The sequence below is a fragment of the Hyla sarda genome, chromosome 6 (assembly GCF_029499605.1).
Source record: "Hyla sarda isolate aHylSar1 chromosome 6, aHylSar1.hap1, whole genome shotgun sequence".
Classification (NCBI taxonomy): Eukaryota; Metazoa; Chordata; class Amphibia; order Anura; family Hylidae; genus Hyla; species Hyla sarda.
This window is the reverse complement of record NC_079194.1, coordinates 265999640-266022225: the sequence shown is the minus strand read 5'-3', so window position 1 is coordinate 266022225 and position 22586 is coordinate 265999640. Positions and strand designations below refer to the sequence as shown.

Sequence of the window (22586 nt, the reverse complement as noted above, 5' to 3'; positions counted from 1 at the left end):
GCAATGTCTTCCTAAACAGGGAGCCTCCAATTGGTGCAAACTACAGCTCCCACTACAACTCCCAGCATGCCCAGAAAGCCTTTGGCTGTCTGGGCTTGCTGGTGAGTTGTAATTTTGCAACAGCTGGAGTCTCCCTGTCTGGGTAGACACTGCTAGAAGGGTCTGTATACAAAATGGACAATGTGAACAGAGCTTCAGACTTACTAGCCTGATTCACGTATGTAGCTCCGCCCCCTAATTATGTCATCAATAGGGGCAGAGCTACACGGACCCAGCGGGGACAGGGAGTGAGGAAGGTAAGTGGACCTCCTGTTCTTAATACACTATATACAGCGATCTATAGATAGCTGTATATACAGTATACCGCCCAAAGGGGCTATAGGAGCAGGGAGTCCTGTCAGTCTGGTGACAGGATTTCCGGCTCCTGTATAGTATAAACGGGTACACTATGCACTCATGTATACTATATGGCCGGGGGAGGGGAGTAGTGATGCTGTACATCACTCCTCATCTCCTAACACTCTGTGGACCGGGCGCTCAGCATCCGACCCACAGAGTGGTACCTGAAGACAGTGAGAAAACTGCCACAGAGGACAAAACTGGCTGTTTCCACACACCAGGGATATATCTCTGGGATACATTAAATCTTTTCGATGTACCTTTAAAAAAATAAATAAATAAATAAAACAATGTTTAGGCTAGAATTCCACTGAGGTTTTTCTTCCCCCAGCAAAAATGCCAGAAAAAAATGCCAGAAAAACTGCCAAAATGCAGGAAAAATCTGTGGCAGTTTTCCCTGGCGTTTTTGCTGGGGGGGGGGGGGGGGGGGGGCTAACCTAAGTGGAATTCTAGCCTAAAAATTTTTTTTTTTTTTTTTTTTTTTTTTAAAGGTTCATCGAAAAGATTTTATGTATCCCAGAGATAATCTGACTGGTGGCAGAAGCATAGTAATCTCCTCATACCTCCACTCTTTGAAAAATGGAATCAATGATTTAGAGCATCTTGTTACATGAAGTCCAAGATGGCTTATATTTGTGTTAAAAATATGGTCATTGCGCAAGATTTCTGAGGGTAAATGAAATGTACGCAGTTAATAAATTTGTGCGTACTATGTCACTCCAAGGTACACCGAAATCTACACGTCTGGAGTAAATGCTCCACCAGAATGTACACAAAAAAAGACAAAAAAACAGCTTGCGCAAAATTTTGCACACATTTTTTTTACACAAAACAGGGGTAAAATCTTTCATACATGTCCACCAATGAGTGTGTTCTGTGCACAGATCTGATAAGGATTTCACAAAGTAGAATATTAAAATTACATTTTTATTTTTATTTTAACCCCTTTAGGACATCAGACATAAATGTACGTCCTGGTGCCCTGGTACTGTCAGCTTTCACCCCCCGCATTAACCAGAGGTACTGGCTGGTAGTGCGGGGGACGTTGATCAATTTGACGCATACCATGCCCGGATCCGCTGTGCCGATCTCCTGTTATCTTCTTTCTTCTTGATGTGCAAATTAGCTGCTAACTGGCATGGGCGGGGCTACTGCCTTCATCTGGCACTGTAATGTAACCACCGCCTGGCCCGCAGCACCCCCACTGCTTTTGCATATTCATGTTCTCCCTCATCATCTCCCTCTCCTCCCCGCTGATTTCAGGACTCAACTGCACTAAAGCAGCTTCCAGGTGTAGACAGGAAGCCAGCACATGCGCAGTGGAGTCCTGAAATCAGCGGGGAGGAGAGGGAGATGATGAGGGAGAACATGAATAGTCATAAGCAGGGGGGTGCTGCAGGCCGGGCGGTGTTTACATCACAGTGCCAGATGAAGGCAGCAACCCCGCCTGTGACAGTTAGCAGATAATTTGCATATCAAGAAGAAAGAAGATAACGGGCAAACGTCACGGTGGATCCGAGCATGGTAAGCATCAAACTGATCAGCGTCCCCCGCACTACCAACCAGTACCGCTGGTTAGTGCCGGGGGAGCAAGCTGAAAGTTTTCCTTTAATGAACCAGGATGCACACTTTGTGTAAAAAGTTTGACTTTAAAAAAAATAAACTAAAAATAAAAAAAACAGTACAATAATAGAAAAGTTATGTAAAACCCCTCAAAAGTTGTAAAATAGCAGTTTTCATTTAATTGCAGGTGTCATTACAAAGTACAATTGATCAAGCAAAAAACAAACCCTCATATAACTTGCTTACCTCCTTTCCAGTTAAAACATGGCGAGCTAGCTTGACCTTAGCAAAATTGCCCTTGCCAATGGTTTTGAGAAGTCGGTAGTTTCCAATATGTGGCTGCTCATCTGCAGAGGTTGGAATAGAAGTGCGACATCTCAGCATATTGGGTTTGCTATTGCAACCCCCACTACTTGTCTTAGAGTCGCTTTGACCCAAAGTAGGCTGAAAATTAAAAAGAAAAAAAGTTTTAGTTGCCAGCCAAGACAATCAGAATTTCACATATACAGTGCATATGGACATATATTTTTCTATTTTCTATTTTTCTACCTGGTAGATCACGTCACCATGTTATGAAGCCTAGGTCTTATTGAAAAAGAGGCAAGAAGCCTCGAAACGCGTTTAAGTGTATTGGGCAATAAAGAAACCTTTTTACCATACGCTCCTGTCATCTCTACACGGTACGCGCCGAAGATTCCGGACCTTTTCCACCACTTCAGAGACTATGCATACTGGGGGTTGTAGTTTTACAACAGCTGTAGGCACACTGGTGGGGAACCACTGAGTTAGAAAACAGACTCTAGCTCAGTGATTGCAAACCAGTGTGCCTACAGCTTTTGCACAACTACTACTCCCAGCTTGTACGGTCTGTCAGTGCATTCTGGGAGTTGTAGTTTTGCAACAGCTGGAGGCACAGGGGTTGGAATCACCGAGTTAGGAAACAGACTCTAGCTCAGTGTTTCCCAACCAGTGTGCCTACAGCTGTTGCAAAACTACAATACCCAGCATGGCCAGAAAGTCAGTGATGTTGGGCGTGTAGTTCTGCAATATCTGGCCCCTCAGATGTTGCAGAACTACAACTCCCAGCATGGCTGGACAGTCTGGGCATGCTAGGAGTTGTAGTTATGCAACAGCTGGGTAAGAACAGTTTGGAGACCGCTAAGTAGTTGTCTCCAAACTGTAGCCCTCCAGATGTTACTAAACTACAACTCCAAGCATGTCTAGGCATGCTGGGAGTTGTAGTTCTGCAACATATGAAGGGCCAGAAATTTCAAAACTACAACTTCCAGCATGCACTGACTGTCTGGGCATGCTGGGAATCTTACTTTTGCAACATCTGGAGGGCTACAGTTTGGAGACCACCGTATAGTGGTCTCCAAACTGTGCCACTTCAGATGTTGCAAAACTACAACTCCCAGCATGGCCAGACAGTCAGTGCATGCTGGAAGTTGTAGTTTTGCAACATCTGGAGGACCACAGTTTAGAGACCACTACACAGTAATCTCCAAACTGTGACCCTCCAGATGTTGCAAAACTCAAACTCCCAGCATGCCTAGACAGCCTTTGGCTGTCTGGGCATGCTGGGAGTTGTAGCTTTGCAGCTTTTAGAAGGCCACAGAGAAGATCACTTACCGGGAACTTCACTGCAGCCTTCTCCACGCCGCACTCCTCCTGCTGCCATCGATGCCTCGGCTATATTCCCCTCCCGCTCTGCCCTGACTTTGATCGGTGGGCAGAGCGGGGGAAATGAACTCTAACCGCCCCTCCCCCCCAACTGCCATTGGTCGTCAGCCTGATCAACCAATGGCAGGGGATAGGAGGGGGTGGCAACATCAGGGCTGGCCTTAGGTATTGAGTCGCCCTGTGAAAGCTAGCCTTGTGGCGCCCCCCCCATAAACGTACACAAAGAGGAAAACAATCTTTGTGACAAATATATATTTTTTAATATTTAATCAGTCCCATGTACCCCTTCACCAGTCCCCTGCCCCCCTTAATCAGATGCAGTATAGTTCCCCCACATTAGGTGCAGTAAAGCTCTCCACATTAGGTGCAGTATAGTTCCCCCACATTAGGTGCAGTATAGTTCCCCCACATTAGGTGCAGTATAGTTCCCTAAATTAGGTGGTAGTAGTAGGTTCCCCACATTAGGTAGAAGCAGGTTCCCCATATTAGGTAGAAGCAGGTTCCCCACATTAGGTAGGAGAAGGTTCCCCACATTAGGTAGGAGAAGGTTCCCCACATTAGGTAGAAGGTTCCCCACATTAGGTAGTAGTAGCAGGTTCCCCACATTAGGTAGTAGTAGCAGGTTCCCCACATTAGGTAGTAGCAGGTTCCCCACATTAGGTAGTAGCAGGTTCCCCACATTAGGTAGTAGCAGGTTCCCCACATTAGGTAGTAGCAGGTTCCCCACATAAGGTAGAAGCAGGTCCCCCCCCCCCCCCCCCCCGGACTCACACACACACACACACACACAGACACCCACACATGCACACACACATATACACACTTAAATGTCCTGCGCTTCTCTCCGACAGCAGCCTGACGAGTGACATCACTGATGTCCTCCTGTTCGGGTCTGCGGAGCACATGTGCGACATCCCTCTTCAGACTCGGGACGGCCAGCCAACCAGAGACGCGGAGGAGGGTGGGGTAAGTGAAACCTCCCTGTGTAATGAAGAAAACTGTGCCCTGAAGCGGAATGTGACCCTCCACATAAGGACACAGTTGTGGGAGGGTAGGGGGAATGGAACAGTTTTCTTCATTACACCGGCTGAAGCGGCGCTGAATGTCTGAAGAAGTTACCTGCCCGGCACCTCACACAGGAACTGCACGTCGGGCAATACAAATTACATTTTCCTAGTGCGAGCTGTGTCGGCCGCCCGGTGCCCCTGTTGCTATGGCCCCCTGTGCGGCCGCACAGCTCGCACACCCCTAAGACCGGCCCTGGGCAACACTGCCACCTTGCTCCTATCCTTTAGGATGGTCGGAGCTGTCTCTAACAGCTCCGATCATTCTTATTTTCCAGGCGATCGGGTCACCAGTGATCCGATTGGGCCGGATCAAGGCAAATCGCCAGTCTATAAATTGACAGGCGATTTGCGGCGATTTCCGACATGGGGGGGGTCTCAGGACCCCCCCTAGGCATTGCCACGGGATGCCTGCTGATAGATATCAGCAGTCATCCTGGTCTGATCACCGCCCGGCGAGCTGCGTTGACCGGAAATACGGAGGACATCTGCAACGCTGGTACTTTTAAAAAAAAACTAGCTCTTTGAAAGACCTTTCTAACAATAGTAAGCAGTAAGCAGCCATGTCATAGAGACTACATTTCCCATAACTCCCTGTGCCCTGCTTCCTGTAAGCTGCTGCCCTCCCCCCTAGGAAATTATAATAAAGTGACACCCACAGCTCCTTCCCTTGTGGTTCTCCCCTCCTATCCTCACCACATGTTCTCTCCTGTCCAATAGGAGAGAGCACTGCTGGAATGTACAGTGTATGGTAAAACACAAACCTTCCCTAGAAAACAATGTTGTCTATAGCTATTGTAACACTACAACTCTGGATGCTGGATGTTGTAGTTTGGCAACAGCTGGAGGCACATTGGTTGGGAAACACAGCTCTAAAGGTATTTACTAAATGGATTCAAGAATATCCCTGTTAGTTACAGCAGCGTAACTAACAGGGATATAATTGGCCTACTAAAGTCACATGTCCGGTCCCGGCTCTGTAGTGAGTGTGCAGGCACGGACGGAAAACTGTGATTGGCCAGGGGCGTTTGCACAGCCCAACGAATCGCGGCTGTGCAAACGACGATACCATGAATATGTAAACTGTGGGTGTGACCCACAGGAGGCTAGGGGGGCCAGCAGAGAGCGGGAAGGATGATTACAAAGGTTATGTTTCGTTACCAAAATGGCCACGGCAAGCAGAATGAATAGGGGACGAAATTCATCATTGAGAAACCAAGGCTGTACTTCCGGATTTCGGAAACTGGAGGATGCGTGCATATTACTGAGTAGAGGTAATAAACAATGCTATTTAATTTAAGATTATCTTTTAAATGGTCCAAAAAACTTTTGCTCCGGAGTACTCCTTTAAGTGATGGGATGCGAGGGCGTATGCATATGCCCTCTGTCCCCAAGGAGTTAATTGGTGGTTGGTGGTAACAGAACTTTTCATCGGGCCTTTCTAGCAAAGGCCAGATGGACTGATTCCTCTGTATTTCCCTGCAAAGCAGGGCCACCATCAGGTAGGTACAGGCAGTACTGCTGTTAGGAGCCCGAACAATGTGCACTAAGTAAAGGGGCTTGTGCTCCAGGTTCTACATCCCACTGCAGGGCCGCCCATTCCCCTGCACTGTCTGTCTACAGGGTCGGCATTGTCTTTGCAGCATACAGGAGAATGTAGAATTGGCAGCAGGCCCCTCTCCTATTTCACTAATAGCCTCCTCAATAATATACCTCTGTATACAGCTCAGCAGTCGGACAGAGGGGCTGCAGGCAGCACAGTGTCTGGGCTAAGAGCAGGAAAGGGCATGCAAGATGCACCCCTGAAGCTTTGCAATCTATATACCATATACATACTTGAGTATAGGCTGAGTTTTTCAGCACCATTTTTCATCCTGAAAACACCCCCCTTGGCTTATACTCGAGTGAAAAAAAAAGTAGCTTCAGGCATACCAGTGGGGGCGGGGCTGGGCAGGCCCTCTTCTCCACTCCGGGCCGGCCACGGACTAGTGACGCTGCAGCGCAGGGAGGTCAGTGCGCAGCAGATGTCCATGCGCAGGAACTCCCCTGACGTCACGGATGTCTGCTGCGCACAGGCGTCCCTGCGCGGCGTCGGCAATGCAGTGTCACTAGTCCAGAGTGGAGAAGAGGGCCTCCCAGTGAAGATGGATGGACCGGACCGTCTAACCCTCCCCACCGATATGTGGACGGTCCCTGCAGCTACTAGGCAACAGGACCGTGAGAGCTGGGGAGGCGAGTAGACAACAAGAGGGGGGGGGGGGGGGTCTGTATGATGAAGGAGGGGAGGGGGTCGTGGTATGGATGATGATGGGGGGATATTGACAGGCGTGGATGTTTACAGTGGGTCTGGATGATGATGGGGGGGTTGACAGGGGGTGATGATGATGACAGGGGTGTTGACAGAGGGCGTTGATGATGATGGGGAGGGGGGGATGATGTATTTCCCACCCTAGGCTTATACTCGAGTCAGCCAAGGTTTTTTGGGGTGAAATTAGGGACCTCTGCTTATATTCGGGTCGGCTTGTATATATGTATGTTCCCTATAGACTTCTAAATCGCTCAACCGATTTTGATCAAATTTTCAGGGAAATTATAGTATATTTAGGGGATTGTTTCTGTAAAGTTTGGTTGTAATCAGACGAGGGTGCGTGACACCACTCATTTGGGAGAAGAAACTAATTCGTCAAGCTGTCCAAAAGAAATTCTGTGTTGCCCATAGCAACCAATCACAGTGCAGCTTTCATTTAAGACAGCAGTATAACAACTAGCAGCAAATCACAACACAGCTTTCATTTTACCTCAGCAGTATAAAAAATGGCAACCAATCGCAGCACAGCTTTCACTTTACCTCAACAGTATAAGAAATGGCAGCACAGCTTTCATTTTACCTCAACAGTATAAGAAATGGCAGTGCATCTTTTATTTTACCTTAGCAGTTTAAGAAATAGCAACCAATCACAATGCAGCTTTTATTTTACCTCAGAAGTGTGAAGAAATCAAAGCTGAGCCGTGATTGGTGGCTATTAGCATCAAAAATTACAGGGGAAGTCAGTGATTTGAGTCTATATAAAAATGGATGTATGTATGTTCCCTATGGGCTTCTAAACAGCTCAACCGATTTTGATCAAATTTTTAGGGAAGCTATGGTATAGTCTGAGGATTGTTTTGTTTCTGTGAAGTTTGAGGGGGCGTCACGTTTCATCAGCTCTTTTTTCCCTCGCTTTGGATGTTTTTTGTCCAACTGATACTTTTTTCTGTGACATTGTGACTTCACCCAAACACAGTCTGTTTCACTCGCACAGCACGTACACCTCAAAATTTCATCAAAATCGGTCTAGTAGTTGTTCTCTTATATGACCGGTGTCACACCGGTCATATAAAGAGAACAACTACTAGACCGATTTTGCTGAAATTTTGAGGTGTACGTGCTGTGCGAGTGAGACAGACGGTGTTTGGATGAAGTCACAATATACTCAACAATGTCACAGAAAAAAGTATCAGTTGGACAAAAAACATCCAAAGCAATGACAATGAGGGGAAAAGAGCTGATGAAACGGAGGAACAATGTCAATCTCGGCATAAAAAAACCCCACAACAGAGCATCAAAGCCGAGAGCCGCTGAAAAGTAGGAACAACACGAATCTCGTCTCGAACAAAACTGTGACAAAGCATCAAAGCACAAGACCAATTACTGGATTGAATTTGGAAAATTCATGGCCAGTTGTATGTTCCTTGCTCGCGAGTTGGCACACCAAAAAATTTATATACCAAATAAAACCACCAATAATATTGTATATCATTAAGCATTACAATAAAATAAAGACAATTTAATTTACAGTTGACGCTAAATATGTGTGTTTTTTCTTGGGTGCAGCAACCCGTGCCGGGTACCGCTAGTCTATTCTATAATGTAAGTGTGATTCTGTGTGTGTATTTGCATCTATGTAGTGTGTATGTGTGTGTGTTTGTACTGCGGATGCAATGTGCATGCGTTTGTATCGGTGTAATGTACACAGTATGTTGTGTGTATATGAGGTGTATGGAATATGCACTGTGCTGTCCTGTATGTTGTGTGTACAGTGGTTCCTCAACTTACAATGGCCTCAGGATACAATATTTTCAACATACAATAGACCATTCCTAGGCCACTGTAACATGAAACCATATTTGCTATAAAAAAAAAAATCACAGGCAATTCAGACCTACAAAACATGTCAATGGCTGGAAGAACTGACCAATCAAAAAGGGCTTTTCACTGGCAAAACATCTGTATTACTTAAGTACATGCCCTGAATCGCTGTCTTGGTGCACCTCTCGACATGCCTGGTATAATTCTACACTTCCTATACTGCCATTTACACATGTCAAGGTTAGTTGCTCCTTTGGACACCAGGTGAGGAAACTTTTTAAGACATTGGCCCTCATTTACTATTCTAAACCCGACTTGTTTTGTCGGGTTTTTCTGGCGCATCTTTGTCTGCGACATGTCGCAGACATCGTGCGCCAGTCTGCGACATGATGCAACATTTTTTCCCGATGGACCCGATGTGGATTCTCCCAAACCCGAAAAAGGGGCGTAACCCGACATTTCTGAGCTTTCCCACGTATTTATAAAGGTTTCCAACCCGAATTTGTTGAATTGTTGTGGATTTTTTCCTGACAACTCAGAGGAGTTGGAAACCAAAACCAACAAAGCCCACGTGCGACAAACAGGATGCAACATAATAATAAATACCAGGGGAAAAAACAGTCGGGTAAGAAAGCAAGATAGACTTACAACCCGATTTTCTAAGTAAATGAGGGCCATTGTGGATTTTAAAGGCTAGTGAAAAAGCTCCTCACCTCTACCTAGAAAGAGATTTACAGCTTCCAGCGGCTCTTCTTACATTTAAAGAGTACCTATCATGAACTAAACTGTCCCTAATCCCCCCTCTCAATCTGTCCCTGACTCTACCTGACATTAACACTGCGTTTTATTTTTCTAAACACTCCCTTTGTACCTTTTTCTTCTCTGCTTCACTGCTCACTCTGCTGCCCATGTGAAGGGAGGAAGGGGGCATGAAGCCTGCCTAGGCTCACTTCTCTTCCTCCTCTATGCTGCGATCCCTCTCACTGCTGGAGCCTGATGACACAGCCGCCTATGTCAGGAGTGCTCTTTGCTGTGCTGCGGGCACAGCGCTTGCTCCCACCTGTCTGATTGACAGGCAAGAAGCTGCGCTGTGCTTGCTTGTCAGCCCGGCTGCACTGAGATTTCGGACTCATGCCAGCTGGTGTAGTGAAAAATAATGGGGGAGATTTATCAAAACCTGTGGAGAGGCAAAGTTGGCCAGTTGCCTATAGCAACCAATCAGCTTGCTTCTTACATTCTTAACCTCTTCAGGACATAGGGCGTATGGATACGCCCTGCATTCCGAGTCCTTAAGGACCGAGGGCGTATCCATACGCCTGTGGGAAATCCGGCCCCCACCGCTAGCCGGTTGGGGACCGGAGCCGGATGCCGGCTGAAATCGTTCAGCAGGCATCCCGGCATATAGCCCAGGGGGGTCATTATGTCCCCCCATGTCGGCAATCGCAGCACATCGCTCATCAATTCAGATGAGCGATGCGCTGCGATTCCGTTGCCCGCCGCTCGCCGGGCGGGGATCGGAGCCGGATGTCTGCTGATTTCTATCAGCAGACATCCCGGCAGTGTGCCGGAGGAGGTCCGGAGGACCTCCTATACCGGCGATCGCTGCAGGACGCCGGTAACTACTAACCGGTGTTCTGCAGCGGTTCCGGGTCCTCAGGGTCACGTGTGACCCTGTGACCCGGATATAGATGGTGACTGGTGGTGTAGTATACAACACCAATCACCATCCTTGCTGTACTGGGGGCTGGCATTGTGGCCACCCCCCTCAGTACAGTTGTGATTGGGTGGCCAAAGTGGCCACACCAATCACAATGTAATGGGAGGGGATGGTGGGGGCTAGGAGCACGTTGCTCCGTTCTGCCCGCCATTCCACTCAGATCTGGTGTGCAGGACGGAGCCCCGTGCTGCCCACCATCCCCTCAGTAAAAAAAAAGTGTCCCTTGCCCCCTTTCTGTGGCCCCTTGGCACAGAAATCCCCAGGGATAGCTTTAGATTTAGGTAGGGACAGGTTAGGGTTAAAAAAAAAGTTGTTTTTTTTTTCCCGGCGTACCTCAGTGGGTGTCCGTGGGTCCGTAGCACCTTTAGCTGCGTGACCTCGGCCCTGCTGGGTCGCTGCGGTCTTCCGCCTGCCTTTTTTTTTTTGGCGCAGATCTTTTATTTTTTTATTTTTTCCCTAAGCGTGTGTGCGGACCCTCTTAGTTATAAAAGAGCGGTCCGCCACTGTTTGTTAAAGTCCACCCGCCGCTGATCAGTCCTGTGGTACTGATCAGCGTTTTTTTTGTGTGGTGCCGGCGCTTTTTTACGCGTTTTCTAGCGCTTTTTTTGCACCCATAGGCGGTCTGTGCCACCAGTAGCAGGTGTGTACTGTGTGGCCAGACCTTACCTGTGTGTGCGGCGTGCCTCAACGCTGTCAGTGATTTATCACTGATCAGCATTTTTTTTTGTGGTAAAGACACTTTTTTCGGTTAACGCGTATTTTTTTTTGCACCCATAGGCAGTCCGTGCCACCAGTAGCAGGCGTGTACTGTGTGGACGGACCGAACCTGTGTGTGCTGCCTGTCCCACCGCTGTCGGTGATTTATCACTGATCAGCGTTTTTTTTGTTGGTTCAGGCGGGTGCATTTTTTTCGGGGTTAAGCGGTTTTTTGTTTTATTTTTCGGGTTTTTTGTGTGGGGGTCTGAGTACAAGCCACCAGCCACTGTTCTGGGCTGAGTGGCCGGACCCCCCCCTGACTTCTGCGCCCCCTGCCGCCACAAGCGCTAATCAGTGCGCACACCACTGATTAGATAAACGCTTATTTTTTTGGCGCAGGGTTTTTTTTGCGCTAGAAGTTCCCTTTTTATTTTATATTTTTTTCTGTTAGGGCGGGTTAGTTTAGTTAGGTTAGGCTAGGGCAGGTTAGGGAGGTAGTATCGCACCACATCACACACACCAATAAAGTTTTCCCCCCCCCCCCCCACACACACACACACCCCTGTATCCCCATTAGAGTAGGGAAATGGCCCGCAGAGCGTTTTCGGCGGAGGAGGCATATGCCATAATTGCCTCCGACACCGAGAGTGGCTCAGAGGATGATGAAGACCCCACCTTCCTTATTTCATCGTTCTCCTTATCATCTAGTTCAGATGATGAGCCACCAAGGCGGCGGAGCCGCCGCCGTGCGGTGCCGCAAACCTCCTCTGCCCTTGACCCTGTGCCCCATGCTAGTATGAGTCCCCCTGGCGCTCATACTAGTGAAGCCCCCCTGCCAAGGTCACTGTTACCTCGTACCGGAGAACTTGACTGGGCTGAGCCAGCGGACCACGAGCCCGTGCTTCCTGAGTTTGTTGGCGACTCAGGAATCAAGATTAACATCGCCGGGTTCACTGAAAAGGACTTTTTCGGTCATTTTTTCAGTGACGACTTTGTTAATCTAATGGTTACACAGACGAATCTGTGCGCCCAACAGTTCGTCGCCGCTAACCCGGGCTCACTTTTAGCTAGACCCGGCGGCTGGACTCCAGTCGATGCAGCCGAAATGAGGACCTTTTGGGGCCTCGTGCTGCATATGGGTCTAGTTAAAAAACCCAGTGTCAGGCAATATTGGAGTGGGGACGTCTTTTACCAGACACCCCTCTACAGTATGGCCATGGCACGTTCCCGGTTCGAGGCCATTCGGAGATGTTTGCATTATGCTGATAATGCGGCATGTCCCCGCCAAACTGATCCTGCGTATGACCGCCTGTATAAAATCAGGCCGGTCATCAATCACTTCGGGGCCAGATTTTGGGAGGCCTATGTCCCTGGAAGGGAGGTCGCTATTGATGAGTCGCTCATCAGCTTTAAGGGGAGGCTCAGCTTCCGGCAATACATCCCTACCAAGCGAGCGCGGTATGGCGTGAAGATGTAGAAACTTTGCGAGAGTACCTCCGGGTACACTTGCAAGTTTATGGTGTATGAGGGACGAGATTCCTGCATTGAACCCCCAGATTGTTCCCCCACTCTGGGTGTTAGCGGGAAAATAATTTGGGGCCTTTTGCACCCTTTGCTAGATAAAGGTTACCACCTTTACGTGGATAACTTTTATACTAGTATCCCTCTCTTCACATCCCTCGCTGCCAGATCCACGCTCGCTTGTGGGACAGTCCGGAAGAATCAAAGAGGCCTTCCTTCCTATCCCCTGCAGACTCCTATCCCCCGGGGTGAGTCCCGTGCCTTTTCCCATGAGAACCTGTTGTTGGTCCAGTATAAGGACAAGAGGGATGTCCTTATGCTCACCACAATTCATGGGAATGGCAGCACCCCTGTCCCTGTGTGGGGTACCGTGGGACCGGTTCTCAAGCCCGATTGTATTCTGGACTACAATCGGTATATGGGGGGAGTTGATCTTTCTGATCAAGTCCTCAAGCCATATAATGCCATGCGGAAAACAAAGATATGGTACAAAAAAGTTGCGGTCTACATGGTACAGGTTGCCATGTACAACTCTTTTGTACTGTACAAGAACGCTGGCAACACAGGGACATACCTGGAGTTCCAAGAGGAAGTTCTAAAGGCCCTCATCTATGGTGACCACCAAAGAGCGGGTCAGAGCACCTCTGGAACTTCAGGTCCCCGGATCGTCCCCGGCCAAAACTTTCCAGGTGTGATCCCCCACACTGGAAAGAAGGGAAGAAATCTCAAAAGAAATGCAGAGTGTGTCGCAAGAGGGGCATTCGGAAGGACACCACCACTCAATGCGACACTTGCCCCGATCATTCGGGCCTCTGCATAGGCTGCTTCAGGGAGTATCACACTTCCATGGAGTACTAAATTTTCCGCTCTTTGCCCTAATTTTCATTCCCCACAATTCAACTCCAATGTACCAGTTCAGGGTACATGGTCTTCCAAATTTAATACCAACCCCCCCCAAAAAAAAAAAACAGAAAAAACAAAACAAAACCTTTTTCTCAATACCCCCAATATCTTTCTTTTCTTTCTTCCCCCTAAAAAATGGGTCATGGGACACAGAGTCAACAGCATTGGAGGTTTGCAGTTGCCCAGTGGCGTTGCTAAGGTTGGTGTCACCCGGTGCGATATAAAATGGTGTCACCCCATACCTACCCCCCCCCCAGTAAGTTTTTAGCCTGTTGCGCCACTGATGTAGAGCAGCGTGAAAAATTCCAGTATAATAATCAAATATACCAATTGCCAAAGAATAGGAAAGCGCTAAAAAAGGTTTCACCAATTAAAACTACAGCTCCCAGTATGACCTAAGCAGTGGTGAGGTTATGCTGGGAGCAGGCCCGGTGCTGTCATAAGGCAAACCATGCGTCCGCTTGAGGGTGCATGGACTCGCAGCTGATGGGGGCGGAAAAATGAAGACTTTTTTTTATAGTAAGACCCCCAACTGTGCGCCCCGCCGCCGCACAGCAGAGGTCACTGCCACCACTCCACCCTCTCTGGTTTTATGGCTGCGGCCCACCGAGATTCCCGAAATGGAGTTTCGCTTGTGTAGGCAGAAATCCTTGCACCGGCCCTGGCTGGGAGTTGTAGTTTTACTCATCACAACTGCAGAACTTACAAGTGACTACAGCTCTGATGGGACATAATGAGGAAAATACACAATAATATCAGTGACTACAGGTGACTTCTCTATAGTCTTTCCTTATGCACCCTCATCATACATAAGGAGGATCATCCTCCTGCCAGTGGCACCCCCATCATCCAGGAGGATGATCTGCTGATGGATCATGCGGGTGCAGCACCCCCATAATTCATCAGTAGCACCCTCATCATACATAAGGAGGATCATCCTCCTGCCAGTAGCACCCCCATCATCCCGGAGGACGATCCTGCTGTTGGATGATGGGGTGCTACTCACAGGAGGATGATCCTGCTGATGGATGATGGGGGTGCTACTCACAGGAGAATGATCCTGCTGATGGATGATGGGAGTGCTACTCACAGGAGGATGATCCTGCTGATGGATGATGGGGGTGCTACTCACAGGAGGATGATCCTGCTGATGGATGATGGGGGTGCTACTCACAGGAGGATAATCCTGCTGATGGATAATGGGGGTGCAGCAACCCCATCATTCATCAGTAGCACCCCCATAATACATAAGGAGGATCATCCTCCTGGCAATGGCACCCCCCAGAGCCTCTCAGCACCCCCTTTCTCCCTGTTACATTAAATCAGTGTTTCCCAACCAGGGTGCTTCCAGCTGTTGCAAAACTACAACTCCCAGCATGCCCGGACAGCCAGAGGCTGTCCGGGCATGCTGGGAGTAATAGTTTTGAAACAGCTGGAGGCACCCTGGTTGGGAAACACTGCATTAAATACACAGTTTTGCAGAGAGGTCTCACCAGCTCACCAGTCTCTTGTCTTCACTTTCTCCTCTCCCCGGGCGGTTCCAGGTCCAGGAATATCCGGGGGATGGGGAGGAATTTATCACCCATGCAGACGCGGAGTACATGAGGCAGGGACACGTCGGGGGAGGGAGCAGACGTGCGCACAGCACTTCTGTTCCCAGAAAGCATTGCAGGTCTTAAAGAGGCAGCTTCCTGGGGCTGGGTGATAGGATTGTGTTGGGGGCTGAAACTGGAGTGCGGCATCCTGCAGGTCATGAAAGAAGCCTCTTCTGTCTGGGGATTCTGCAAATACCGGCTGAGTTGAGTGACGGTGTGCAGATGGGGGGGGGGGGTGTGTGCTGCCGGCCGTGGTGTCACCCCTCCAGGCTGGTGTCACCCGGTGCGCTCCGCACCCCCCGCACCCCGGTCGCAACGCCACTGCAGTTGCCTCAAATGCCCAACGCTCTCTCTCCCCACCTGAGCGGGTTGCGCATTTGAGGTAACAGAATAGGGACGGCCCCACACATCCCCTTCCCAGAATGATGATTAAGAGTATAGGGTTTGGGGCGGGCATCATTTTTACTTTTGGCTGTACTCTGGGTCATCATTCTGGGAAAATAATTGGCATATCAGTTCTAAAATTGCAATTTTCTTCCCCCCATAGTACACTTCATCCATTCCTGGAAAATAAATGAAGGGAACACCCGTCTGTTCCAAATCTCCACTTCACCCTATACACCTTCCCTAGGGGGGTGTACTGTTTGTAATAATCTCACATGTGGGTGTTCCTTTCTTGTATTTTCCTCCGAATGTATGTAACTGTTAGGTCCGTAACAAACATCCGCCTCAAATGCGAAGAGTTCTCGCTGAGCTCTGTCGTATTTCCAGGCGACAATTCAGAGTCACATGTTAGTTGTTCCCAGAAAGATGAAGCAGAGCATAGGTTGAAAATTGCAATTTTCAAAAGCTACCCTTCATCCATTCCTGGAAAATAAATTTAGGAAACACCCGTGCGTTAGAAATGTCCTCTTTACCCCTATACCCATTCCTCAGGGTGGGTACTTTCTGTAATGGTGTCACATGTGGGTGTTTCATTTTTGTATTTTCCTCGGAATGTATGTAACCGTCAGCTACTGATATGCCATAGGCCACAAATACAAAGTGACCTCTATGACTTCTGAGACTTGTTGTGCGCCCGTCCAGTCAGGGGAAAAAGCCCTCCAAAATTTGTAACCCAATTCCTCATATTACCCCTTGTGAAAATGTTAAAAATTGGGTAACCCCAGCATTTTAGTGTAAAAAAATCGAATTTTTCAATTTAAGCCCACTTTTCAAAAAACTTGTGAGATGTTATTTCCCACTGTACCCCTTGTTACGTTTATTGAGGGGTGTATTTTCTAAAATGGTGTCACAAATGTTTTTTTTTTGCTGTTGGGGGCTTTATAAATACACATGACCCCCAACTTCAATTTCAACAAAATTTTCACTCCTTCCATTCTGAGCATTGCAGTGTGTCCACAGAGCAATTTACATCCACATATGGGGTATTTTTTTTCTCAGACGAAGTTGTTCTACAAATTTTGGGGGCCTTTTGCCCTATTACCCAATGTGAAAATGAAACATTTGGAGTAAAACTATCAATATAGTGCAAAAAAAATCAAACTTTTATGGCCCACTGTTCAAAAAACCTGTGAGGTGTAAGAACTCAATGTAACACTGTTACGTTCCCCGAGGGGTCTAGTTTCCAAAATGTAATGCCATGTGTTTTTTTTTTTGTTTTTTTTTTTTGCTGTCCTGGCACCACAGGGGCTTCCTAAATGAGGCATGCCCCCAGAGCAAAATTTGCTTCCAAAAAGCCAAAATGTGACTCCTTCTCTTCTGAGACCTGTAGTGCGCCAGCAGAGCACTTTTTACCCCCATATGGGGTGTTTTCTGAATCGGGAGAAATTGGGCTTCAAATTTTGGGGGGTATTTTCTGCTATTACCCTTTTCAAAAATTTTAAATTTTTGGGAAAACAAGCATTTTAGGTAAAATTTTATTTTATTTTTTTACATTTGCAAAAGTCATGAAACCCCTGTGGGGTATTAAGGTTCACTTTACCCCTTGTTATGTTCCCCAAGGGGTCTAGTTTCCAAAATGGTATGCCATGTGGTTTTTTTTTTGCTGTCCTGGCACCATAGGGGCTTCATAAATGCGGCATGCCCCCAGAGCAAAATTTGCTTCCAAAAAGCCAAATGTGACTCCTCTTCTGAGACCTGTAGTGCGCCAGCAGAGCACTTTTTATCCCCATATGGGGTGTTTTCTGAATCGGAAGAAATTGTGCTTCAAATTTTGGGGGGTATTTTCTGCTATTACCCTTTTCAAAAATGTTAAATTTTTGGGAAAACAAGCATTTTAGGTAAAAAAAAATTTTCATTTGCAAAAGTCATGAAACCCCTGTGGGGTATTAAGGTTCACCCCTTGTTATGTTCCCCAAGGGGTCTAGTTTCCAAAATGGTATGCCATGTGTTTTTTTTTGCTGGTTTGACACCCTAGGGGCTTCCTAAAAGTGACATGCCCCCCAAAAACCATTTCAGAAAAATGTTCTCTCCAAAATCCCCTTGTCGCTCCTTCGCTTCTGAGCCCGCCGAACAATTAACATAGACATATGAGGTATGTGCTTACTCAAGAGAAATTGGGCTACAAATACAAGTAAAATTTTTCTCCTTTTACCTCTTGCAAAAATTCAAAAATTGGGTCTACAAGAACATGCGAGTGTAAAAAATGAAGATTTTGAATTTTCTCCTTCACTTTGCTGCTATTCCTGTGAAACACCTAAAGGGTTAAAACACTTACAATGTCATTTTGAATACTTTGGGGGGTGTAGTTTTTATAATGGGGTCTTTTATGGGGTATTTCTAATATGAAGACCCTTCAAATCCACTTCAAACCTGAACTGGTCTCTGAAAAATAGCTAGTTTGAAAATTTTGTGAAAAATTGGAAAATTGCTGCTGAACTTTGAAGCCCTCTGGTGTCTTCCAAAAGTAAAAACTCATAAATTTTATGATGCAAACATAAGGTAGACATATTGTATATGTGAACCAAAAAAAAAATTATTTGGAATATCCATTTTCCTTACAAGCAGAGAGCTTCAAAGTTTGAAAAATGCAAAACTTTAATAAATTTTTTCATGAAATTTTGGGATTTTTCACTAAGAAAGGATGCAAGTTACCACAAAATTTTACCACTGTGCTAAAGTAAAATATGTCACTAAAAAACAATCTCAGAATCAGAATGATTAACTAAAAGCATTCCAGAGTTATTAATGTTTAAAGTGACAGTGGTCAGATGTGCAAAAAACGCTCCGGTCCTTAAGGCCAAAATGGGCTTGGTCCTGAAGGGGTTAACAAGGCCTATGAAAAATTAAAGAAGCGAGCTGACTTTGCCTCTCCTCTCAACTTTGCCTCTCCACAGGTTTTGATAAATGTCCTCAAATGTATTTTGAAATAGAATGTGATATATGACAGCACTTTTCAGTTCTGGACTAAGACAGCTCCATTGGCTGACACGCGCACACCTGCCCCCTACCATTGGTTGTTGGGGTGGAGGGTGCGCGTGTAACATGACCACATATAGTGTATGTGTCAAACACCTTTCACTTCAGTGTAAGTTCGGCTAACCCAGCAAGAGGATGTCTCCTGCTGTGATAGCCGAAGTGCTGCGGCTGCCATATTATTAATTCCCCATGGTGATCGCGCTGGGGCTGGCAGGGATCGCGCTGGGTCTGATGGGGATGTAATACATTCCCCACTATGGGGACTGTGTGCCAGCAGGTGACAGTAGTTTAGCGCAGTGGCTGCCATGATATACAGTCCCCGCTATGGGGATCGCGATCGCGCTAGCAGGACACAGGCTGAGCCCTACAACCGCAGCTGACACTTTATTGAATCCCCGATGTGGGGATCGCTGTGACCGAGGGTCATACCAGCTGTCTCTCCATCCTCGCGACCCCCGAGCACTCTCACTGCAGACAGCGGGGATGTAGGGGACACATACTGCTACAGTCCCCGCTGCTGCAGCTCCCCCGAGCACTCTCCCCACCGCTGCCTGCTACATTATCCTCTAGCCTTCCCTATTATATTTAATATAAAAAAGATCACTTACATCATATATATATATATATATATATATATATATATATTTTTGTGTTCAGGGCTTCACACACGTGCTCGTGATTACGGCAATACATACTTACCTCACCACACCACACGCTACCTGACAGACCTCGGTGATGATAACCTTGTGGCGCCATATCTTCTGTAAATCAAAACAACTGTTGAATAAGTAAATTGCCTAACTAAACCATACCTTCAACTGACAAGCTACCCACTCAAAATGATCTTAGGAATGACGTCCTGCTGTGATTTACTGATCCCTTCATCGCCATCGTGTCTCTAGACATGACCGGTCTTTTTGTGACCAACGTACCCATAGGCACGTACGTAAACAATTTTGCCTGTGGATTAAACAGATCTTGTGTACCATCATGCCTATGGATGTGTCTGGTCCCAGTAACCATCGTGGCTATGGACATGGGCTTTTTTTTTTTTTTGCAACCACCTGTGTGTCATTAAATAATTTCTGTGAAACATGATCGAGACAATAACTTTGTAGTGTATCCTCCTGCAGGCGAGGCAGGTATGCAGGTTTTACCACCAACTATGTGTTGAGATGTTGTTGCTCTGACTACACGTCATTAACAACAACTGCGCAGCATGTCCCCCTGCAGCTGTGAAAGGTATAACAGGTATACAACCACCTGTGTGACATGATGTTGTTGCTCTGAAGACGTGTCCAGTAACAACAACTGTGCATTGCATCCCCTTGTGGACGTGGCAAGTATGAAGGGTATAACCCACCTATGTGTCGTGATGTAGTTGCTCCGAAGAAGTGTTAGTAACAACAATTGCACAGTGCATCCCCTGCAGACGTGGCAGGTATAAGGGTATACATCCGCCTATATGTCGTAATGTTGCTCTGAAGACGTGTCAGTAACAACAATTGCGCAGTGCATCCCCCTTCAGGCGTGGCAGGCATAACAGGTATACAACCGCCTGTGTAACTTGTTGTTATTCCTCTGAAGACGTGTCAGTAACAACAATTGCGCAGTGCATCCCCCTACAGACGTGGCAGGTATAAGGGTATACAACCGCCTATGTGTCGTGATGTTGTTGCTCTGAAGACGCGTCAGTAACAATTACACAGTGCATCCACTTGCAGAGCGTAAGAAACTGCAACAATGGCATGAGCGTATGAAAACAGCATCAATGCGGAGAGCGTATGAACCAGCATCAATTCCAAGAGCGTATGAACAGCATCAATGTCATAAATGTATGAAACCATATCGATTCCATACACGTATGAAACTGTATCAAGCTGTAAAAGCAAGAAACAGCATCACAGCCGGAGTGTATGAACAGCGTCGATGCTGTGCGTGTATGGAACAGTATCAATGCCATGAGCATATAAATAGTATAAAGTCATGAGCGTATGAATAGTATAAATGCCAATATGAATGTCATGAGCGTATGAACAATACGAACGCCATGAGCAGTATCAACTTGGGAGCGTATTACCATATGAAAATTGTGAGCGTATAAATACAGCATCAATGCCATGAAACATGTTAACAGTATAAATGGTACGAGCGTGTGACGATGTAGATAATCATGGGTGAAAAACAGTATGAAATACCATAAGTGTATGAACCGGCTGAATGCCTTGAGAATATTAAACAATATGAACACAGTGTGGATGCCAAGAACGTGACATGGTATACAAAGAGCGAATGAAAATGTTAATGCCATGAACATATGAACAGCATGAACGCACTGTGCAGAGTGTGTGCAGTGGCGTTGCGACCCGGGTGCGGGGGGTGACATCGGGTGACACCAACCTAATGGGGTGACACCAAGACGCTCCCACCCCCCCTCCCCAGCTACACAGATGCCCCCCATCTGTGCCCGACCGGCCTCCCATCCGTCAGCACCCCCCCTTCACCTGCGCTGTGCGCCCTTCCGTCAGCACACCCCCCCGCCCTCACCTGCGCTGTGCGCCCGTCCGTCAGCACCCGCCCCCCGGGCCTTCATCGCTGCTGTGTGCCGTCCATCAGCACCCCCCTCTCCCAGCACCCCCACCCCCCCCGGCCTTTCACCTGCACTGTGCGCCCGTCCGTCATCACTCCCCCTCGCATTCACCAGCACTGTGCCCGGCCTCCGCTCCCACGTCTTCGGTTGCGCCGACCTGACGTCCCACCGCATGGCCGCGCAGGAGTCAAAGGATCGCTGCGCTGGATGGGTGAGTGTGTGTTTCTGTCTCTCTGTCTGTGTGTGTCTCTGTCTGTGTGTGACTGTGTGTGTGTGTGACTCTGCGTTTGTGTGACACTGTGTGTTTGTGCGACTGTGTGTGTGTGACTGTGTGTGTGTCTGTCTGTGAGTGTGTGTGTGTCTGTCTGTGAGTGTGTCTCTCTCTGACTGTGTGTGTGTTTGTGTGTGTGTCTCTCTGTGTTGTATGTGGGTTTTTTTTGTGGGGGGGGGGGGGGGGGGTTTGAACCAGCCATCTAGTGTGGGGAGACTTTGACCCGTTGTCGGGAACCTGCAAGGGAACCTGCGGCCTAATGTGGGGAAACTACTACCAAATGTGGGGAGTCTATGCTACCTAATGTGGGGAAACTGCTACCTGATGTGGGGAATCTGTGCTACCAAATGTGGGGAGTCTATGCTACCTAATGTGGGAAATCTGTGCTACCGAATGTGGGGAATCTATGCTACCTAATGTGGGGAAATTGCTACCTAATGTGGGGAATCTGTGCTACCTAATGTGGGGAAATTGCTACTTAATGTGGGGGAACTGGTACCTACCTAATGTGGGGGAACTGGTACCAAATGTGGGGAATCTATGCTGCCTAATGTGGGGAAAATATGTTACCTAATGTGGGGAAACTGCTACCTACCTAATGGTAATAGCATCTGTGCTACTTAATGTGGGGAAATTGCTACCTAATGTGGGGAATCTGTGCTACCTAATGTGGGGAAATTGCTACTTAATGTGGGGGAACTGGTACCTACCTAATGTGGGGGAACTGGTACCAAATGTGGGGAATCTATGCTGCCTAATGTGGGGAAAATATGCTACCTAATGTGGGGAAACTGCTACCTGATGTGGGGAATCTGTGCTACCAAATGTGGGGAGTCTATGCTACCTAATGTGGGAAATCTGTGCTACCGAATGTGGGGAATCTATGCTACCTAATGTGGGGAAACTGCTACCTAATGTGGGGAATCTGTGCTACCTAATGTGGGGAAATTGCTACTTAATGTGGGAGAACTGGTACCTACCTAATGTGGGGGAACTGGTACCAAATGTGGGGAATCTATGCTGCCTAATGTGGGG

At 47.5% G+C, this 22586-nt stretch overlaps 1 protein-coding gene across 11 annotated transcripts in view; it reads right to left on the bottom strand.

The window, feature by feature from the left end:
* MARK2 (microtubule affinity regulating kinase 2) overlaps positions 1-22586 on the bottom strand; it is a 729699-nt gene that overhangs the window by 410902 nt on the left and 296211 nt on the right. For 10 of the 11 annotated variants that reach the window (XM_056527186.1, XM_056527185.1, XM_056527187.1 and 7 more), the window contains exon 2: positions 2209-2406. In XM_056527186.1, the coding sequence (XP_056383161.1) occupies positions 2209-2406 (198 nt within the window). Of the gene's footprint in view, positions 1-2208; positions 2407-7557; positions 7617-22586 lie in introns of those variants that run through there. The other variant, XM_056527192.1, reaches the window with a different exon arrangement.